At 30.5% G+C, this 7,766-nt stretch overlaps 1 protein-coding gene across 1 annotated transcript; it reads right to left on the bottom strand.

Annotated features, from left to right (window-relative positions):
- Window positions 1–1,407: 1,407 nt before the first annotated feature.
- Window positions 1,408–2,436, bottom strand: LOC112512681 (probable calcium-binding protein CML36). Its single transcript, XM_025118766.1, has one exon. The coding sequence runs from the start codon at window positions 2,262–2,264 to the stop codon at window positions 1,596–1,598; it is 669 nt and encodes a 222-aa protein (XP_024974534.1). The 5' UTR covers window positions 2,265–2,436; the 3' UTR covers window positions 1,408–1,595.
- Window positions 2,437–7,766: the final 5,330 nt, after the last annotated feature.

Here is a 7,766-nt window from a genome sequence, read left to right as displayed (position 1 = left end):
GTATTCTGTTAGAACTCAATGATTATCCTAATTATATTTTAGATTTTTTATATTTAAAATGAGATGTTTATCATGTATTTGATTGTGTTTATCTGCAGTTAGTTACACGAATTCAGTTATGGGATGAAATCGGATAGAGATGAAATTGTTTAGGGATGAACGGGTTTAAAAGTTTTAAGAGTTTAAGAGTTTTAAGAGTTTTTAAGAGTTTTTGCCAAATACTTTATAATATAGTATAGATATATATATATATATATATATATATATATATATAGTAAAAGGGTTCTCGCATAACCCTTTTACTATAGATAATCACAACTTATTATTGCAAGACATGTGCATAAATAAAACTATAATTTGTTGGTACTGGATTTTTGTTACAATAACGTATAATTGTCTCACCATTGGCATGATCGCCATTAATTGTAAAAGTTGAAAAAGAAAAATACTTGTTTCTGATCAATGTGACAGGTCAACATCCGTGTAACCATCAGTAAATTTGATACTATTTTGACTAATATCAAAAATGTCTCTTTGTTCACGATCCATTATATGTCTTAATTATTAACTACTTTTTTTCACAAGTCGGCAACCACCACAAACGTACCCTTCAACATAGGTTTTCAAATAGTCTAGCCGTCTTATTGGTTGTCACTATTCAAGTAGGGATCAAATTTCCAACCTGATGATTATTGACGGTTGTTGACAATCATAAAGACTGTGAACCGATATTTTCGTTTTTAAAACAAATCCGTCTCTTGATAGTTAGGAAATCATGATGCATACTTAAATCTGGTTTTAAATGGCTAAACATACAATAAGAACGTAGAATGTTTCACATAAAATATCATTAAACTTGGTAATGCTATTTTATCTCCATAAATGATTGTAATAAATATGTCGATATGTCTAGTTTAAGATTCTTTTTACATGTTTTTGAAATTATTTATTTTGGTTTTATACTTCAATTTTTGTTTATTGATTGTATTTCTCAAAGAAAGTTAAGTACATAGTTACTCTCATCTTTGTCAATCTTATGAAATTGTTTCATATAATTTTTTTTTTTGAAGTTATTCCATACATGATTATGAAATTGTTTCATATAATACATGTAAAATTTTAATAAAACGGTTTCATGTATTTTTTTTAAATTAATATATTGAAGATATAATATATATTATTAACACCTTTACCATAAAAAAAAAAAAATAATTAATCAACCTCTCATAATTATAAATAAATAAACAAAATAGAAAATTATGATTGATTAAATGATTTTTATAAGATCTATACGAATAACGTAATTTACAAATTAAACCTCTCTCTCTCTCAAAAAAAAAAAAAAAAATCATTCTTTGTTTATTTTGGCTTTCTTATTGGTGTAAAGCTGTAAATTGTAGCAGGTTTAGAAACTCGATTAATCTGAGCCGTTTATTCTAATTAGATCATCTGGTTTGATGGCCCACCTAACACACCATCGCCACAAATGAAAGCCAATATTAGAAAAATACAAAATAATTTCAAGAATTTGATATTTGATTTAATATTAGAATGTTTTTTAGAGGATCTAGCGATTACAGTATGTTTGTGTGTCTCTATCTCTGCTGCTCCATCATACGCGTGAAGTCCTCGAAGCACACGAACCCATCCCCGTTCTTGTCCACGCTACTTATCATGCGCCTGCAATCCTCTAGTGTGCACTGTCCACCGCCGATCGACTTAAACACCGAAAACAACTCGTCCGCCGTGATCAAGCCGTCACGATCCGTGTCAAAAAACTCAAACGTGCCTCTCAGTTCTTCGTCGCACGACGGCGGTCCGAAAGCGGAGCTAATCACGCAGAACTCCTCGAGACTTATGCTTCCGTCACCGTCTCTATCGACTTCGTTAAGCATCAAGCTAAGTTCCTCCGGACTAAGTGGCTCAGCACCTCCGATTCGGCTCAACAGAGCCTCCAACTCCGCTCGTGTTATCCTTCCGTCGCCGTCGGTGTCCATAATCCGGAACGCGTGCACCAGCTCAAACTGTACGTCGGCGGAGATATCCGACCAGTCATCGGAAGATATTTCATGCGAGTGCGTCAATAAGACGCTAGTCGGTGTCGCAAGGCCCTTTGATTTGGATTTGTGGTGGTGAGTGGAGTCCGGTGATCCAGACGTCGTCGTAATGGATGAACCGAAAGAAGATGACTCCGATCTCGAAACGGTACCGTGTTTTTTGGATCTGAAGAGGTTTTTGGGGTTGATTTTTCCGGCGAACTTCATGATTATAAAGATGGAAAGGGTTGAGAAGGGAATGATAACAATGAGGTTTGATGGAAGGAAGGAGGAAGATGGAGGTGGTTATAAGGAGTAGTGAGAGGAGAGCCATAGTGAGCTTCCAGGAAGCTTCGTTTCGAGCCGTAGAAAGACTATTTATTGGGTACCCGTTTTGATTTGGTGTGTGCTTGTCTTGGTTTCCTATGGTACGCCTCTTTCCCTTCCCTTCTTTTTAAACAAAAAGTTAATAATACAATAGCTTTTTTATTAAAATGATTGATGTTATAAAATAAAATATAATACTTTAATCATAAAAATGAAATGAATTAAATGGATTAAAATTCGCTTAAAATATATGTAAATAATTAAACTAAGCAGTCATTTACCTAATACTTACCCAGTAAGCGTTTACTGGTGAAATACATTATTATTTACTTACTGGGTGAGATTTTAATCCACCAAAACGGTATTGTATGTAACAATTTATCCGGTAAGCGTTTACCGTGGTAAGAGTCGTCGCATTCACTTACCGGGTAAGACTCTTGGTCCTTGTCTCGCTCTTACCGGGTAAGATTCTTGGTCCTTACCATATTCATCCGGGAAGGTAATGTGACTTGGTGTTCATTTACCCAAGTAAGCGTTTGATAAACAGCCCCTAAAATTCACAAATTTATTAGTAGTATCAAAGCAATAACTGAATCTCCCATTCTAACACATGCTTTTGTTATTGCTACTGTGCTTTTGAATCAACGAGTCGTCAACTTTGTTGGGTGTAAGTGGACCTATAAAATGAAATACAAATCAAATCGTGCAATCGAGCGCCTTAAAGCATGTCTTGTCTGACATGATTTTCATCGGCTACCTGATATTGACTTTCATGAAACATTAGTTTAATTGTTAATACACAACACAAGTCATTAGCTTTATCTCTTGTTGTGTCATGTTGTACTACTTGTCAACTTGATACCAAAATTGCATGGGTTTGTTGATCCTGCTGAATATCTCAGTATGGTTGGTGCACTGTAGTACTTGATCCTAGTTCAACTGGATATCGGTTTACATTAAACATGACTTCCCAATATATGCATGCTTTCCGAACCAGTCATAATGATATTCGCAAATGTATTTTCAGTATTTTTGTTGGAACTTCCAATCATGGTTTGTTTCTCAATGCATCTATCATGCCACAATGTCTTCTTTCCTATGCATATATTAATTGAGTAGCGGTTTCTTCACACAATTGTTTAACAACCAATTTTGTTGTATATCTAGGCCCTAATCTGGTGTTTTGGTGTTCGAAGAGACAACATATGTTTCTCAATCGTCTATCGAGGTTGAATATAAAGCAAAGTTATACATTACAAAATTTTCATAATAAAATGATAGATATATTTCTACAATCTTACACAAGAATAGTAATTTTTAAAAATATGTGATTAAGGGGCTATCTAGTAAACACTTATCGGATAAGCATTTACTAGGTTCTTTACCTTACCAGTAAGCAAGATAGGGACCAAGAATCTTACCTAGTAAGAGACAGGGCCACAGCCGAGGTTTTTACTCAGTAAGTGATGGAGAAAACTCTTACCTAACTAGCAGTTACCGAGTAAGGCCGGGTAATTTACAAACATTCTCTTCGATAAGGATTAAATTGTATAATGGCCATCCCTTTTAAGGGTACTTATACCCATTTTTGTGAATGAAAAAAAAAACACAATTCATTCATCAATTTTCAAAGTTACCATATGGTACCAGAGCCTCTCAAATCCCAAATCTATCAATTTTCAAAGTTACCATATAAACGCTTATCAGATAAACACTGGTAAACGGCCTCTAATTTTGTACGAAAGTATCATATTTAATATCACCAATCATACAAACTACAAAAACAATAATACGTATTTTATTCTAATTATTATTTCAGGAAGCTTACTTTTAGATGGTTCATTTTGACGTCTACAACATAATTCTCAGCCAATAAAGTTCGACATTTTATTTTTCCAAAAAAAAGTATACAAAATTACAAATGCATTCCACTATTTTTTACAAGGTTATAAAATGTTCATTTTAGTTATAAAAGAAAACATGTTATGTTTTCTTATATGAATCAAACAAACGATACGTTTCTCAAGCATTTTAAAATAAGGGTCGTTTATTTAAATGTTTATATGATAAGTGTTTACTGGTAACACTCTTAACTTATTTTATCGTGTAAAATTGTAGTCCATCAAAGTGGTAGCGTATTTAATAATTTATCCGGTAAACCCTTTATTTGGTAAAGAGTCATCAGGCTCACTTTCTGGATAAAGAGTCGTTTACCCAACAGTTATCCGGTAAGTGTTTATCAGTAAGGGTCAATACTTTCAATTAACTTACAGGGTAAAACTTTACTGCGTTAAAACAATAACATGTGCAATAATTTATCCGGTAAGCGCTTACTGGATAAGAGTCGTTACTCTTACTTACTAATAAGACTCTCGGTCCTTGTCATCGCTCTTACCGAGTATGATTTTCAATTCTTGTCATGTTCATCCGATAAGGTAAAGTGCTCTGACAAGTAATGACCGAGTAAGAGTTTAGTAAACAGCCTCTAAGACTCTCAATCTCTATCATTGCTCTTACCGGGTAAGATTTTCAACCCTTGTCATATTTATCCTGTAAGGTAATGACCCGATAAACGCTTACTCAGATAAACGTTCAGTAAACGACCATAAGCCTTCAAAATTAGAACCTAAATAAAGTATGTTTTATTTTGATACAATTTATTGCATTTTAGAACAATATTTTTTCAATTTTGAACAAATTTATATGACATAATGAAAACTTCAAACCTTTTTAAAGTTTATCATTAGAAACACATAATCGTATTTTTAATGCTCAATTTCCAGTATAAAATAGATTAAGCGGCCGTTTACCAAACATTTATCCAGGTAAGCTTATCAAGTCATGTTATCTCACCGGATGAATATGGTAAAGACCAAGAATCTTACCTAGTAAGAGCGAGACAAGAACTATGAGTCTTACCCGGTAAGTGAGAACGACGACTCTTACCACGGTAAGCGCTTACCGGATAAATTGTTGCATATGATGTTGTTTTGGTGGAATAAAATCTTACCCGGTAAGTAAATTATAGTGTTAAATTTATCGGGTAAGTGTTTGGTAAACGGTCCCTAAGGGAGATTCACATGCGATAACATAAAATTTGTTGTGGTTGTTTAAGAGATTAGTCGGTGTTTATATGCTAGTCCGGATACCTGCTGTTACCAAGCAAAACTCAAAATAAAATCAATAAAGAAGAAAATATCAATTACATAATAGCAAGATATTTGAAAATAAACGTTTTGTATAAAATGGCAGGGTTACATTTTTTAAGAAATTCATAAAATTGAAACAAACAATTTTACCTTTTAAGGCCATGTTTGACAAACTAGCTGATAAGTAGTTGTTAGTTGATAAATTAACTGGTAGTAGGTAAGTTTTTTTCTAGAGAACTGATGATAAATAAGCTAGTTGTTGATAATCGTGTTAACTAACCAAAAGGGGTATCTTGAAAAATTAGTCAATTACATTATTATTGTTATTTTTGTTTTTTTAACCATTTTATTTAGTTTAAATAAATCTATAAAACATATAAATTGAAACTGATAAAAAAAATATAAATTAATTACTTTAAAATATATTTTTTATTTTTTCATTTCCTGTAAACATTTATACATATAAGTTTTTGTATTTTATTCTAATAAATTTATTTTTACTTATCTCGTTATATTATTATCTTTAGATTATTGTTCGAATACTTATATATAAATTAAAATTAATAAATATATTTATAAACAAATAGTTCTCACATGGTTCTTCGTGTATATATATATATAGGGGCAGGTTTAAATGAAAACCATGTCATTTTAAAAAATCGTGTAAATCAAAATCAACCAATAGAAAAATTCCATTCTTTTTTAATTAAATTTAATCAATAAGGTCATTTTGGTCATTTTCATTATTTTTTTCATAAATAAGGAAGTTATTAAGGAATATTAAATAAGGAAATTTAATAATGAAAATTATATAAATGGAATGATTTAAAGATTTTAATATTTTATAATATTAAAAATTGATTTGTTTTTTTTTTATTCAATGAAGCTCGAAACATTCATAAGATTTTATCTTGTTATGTAATTAATGAATGATTTGAGGTTCATTGTATCAAAAATTACCGGTTATGAATCTGTTTCATATGAAAATGTTTTAAAATGAAAAAGGTTTCATATTACCATAGCATAATATATTAATGTTCATATGAAAAAGGTTTTAAAATAAAAAGGTTTCATATTACCATAGCATAATATATTAATGTTCATATGAAAAAGGTTTCATCACAAAGAAACGGTTGCATATTATATTAAATGCATAATGAAAAGGTTTCATCATAATGAAACGGGTGCATAATATATTTCATTCTTTATGCAATTAATGTTCATATGAGAAGGTTTCATTATAAAATGTTTTATTTGCTTCTTTTATTTATATTATACATGTTCATGTACTTCCAGGTCATGATGATGAAACATATTCATGTTCAAGTTTTAATGTATATTCATGTTTGGGTTAGTGAAAATGAAACGRGTTCATGATGTAATTGACCGGTTAATCATTAACCGCTTTAAGACTTGAAAAATGATGGTGGAGGTGAATGGTTTTAATAGATGAAATTGGTGCATAATATATTTTATTCTCTATGCAATTAATGTTCATATGAGACGGTTTCATTAATATATGGTTTATTGGCTTTTTTTATTCATGATGAAACATGTTCATGCACTCGTTTCATGATGATGAAACATATTCTTTTTCAAGTTTCAATATCAAATGAGGATAATGAAACTCGATATTGCAAAATCATAATATTTAATAAGCGTATTAAACAATGAAAAAATTTCATTAACTAAAATGTAACGAATCCGTCTACAATTAAATTAAGAAAAACGAAATATGATCATTTATTTTAATTTTTTATGAAATTATTCATTATACATTAGTGAATATGTTGTGTTTTGATTTTGATATAACTTATTGATGGATATTATTTTAAAAAATGTTAACATTAAAATAGTATATTACTTCACAAAGTGAATTAATTTCATTAGTAATATAATTTACCTGATATGGTTGACTTGAATAAAAAATACTATGAATTAAATTTGTTTACCAATTCTACCCTTATTGATGAAATAAAATAAATATTAATTATTTTTTAATTTTTAATTTCCTAAAATAAAATAATGTAATCTTAGTCATTGATTAAAAAAATGAATGGATGAGATTGGTTTACACAAATAGATCAAGTTTTTATTTGAACGCTCCATGAGACCAATGGTTTTTTATGAGACCCGTAAGACCAATTTATGTTAATTGATCAACTTTATAAGTTAATGATCTAATGGTCTAAAGTTGCACGGTGGCAATTTTGTAATTATTGAGAAGTCTCGTGGTGTTTATGAATGTTTAGAT

The sequence above is a fragment of the Cynara cardunculus genome (genome assembly GCF_001531365.2).
Source record: "Cynara cardunculus var. scolymus isolate 2C chromosome LG 5, CcrdV1, whole genome shotgun sequence".
Classification (NCBI taxonomy): Eukaryota; Viridiplantae; Streptophyta; class Magnoliopsida; order Asterales; family Asteraceae; genus Cynara; species Cynara cardunculus.
The sequence above is the reverse complement of the archived record's forward strand: the minus strand, read 5'-3'. Positions and strand labels throughout refer to the sequence as shown.

Excerpts from the sequence above, each read along its gene's own strand:
- LOC112512681 (XM_025118766.1), bottom strand. The coding sequence starts at position 2,264 with ATGAAGTTCGCCGGAAAAATCAACCCCAAAAACCTCTTCAGATCCAAA.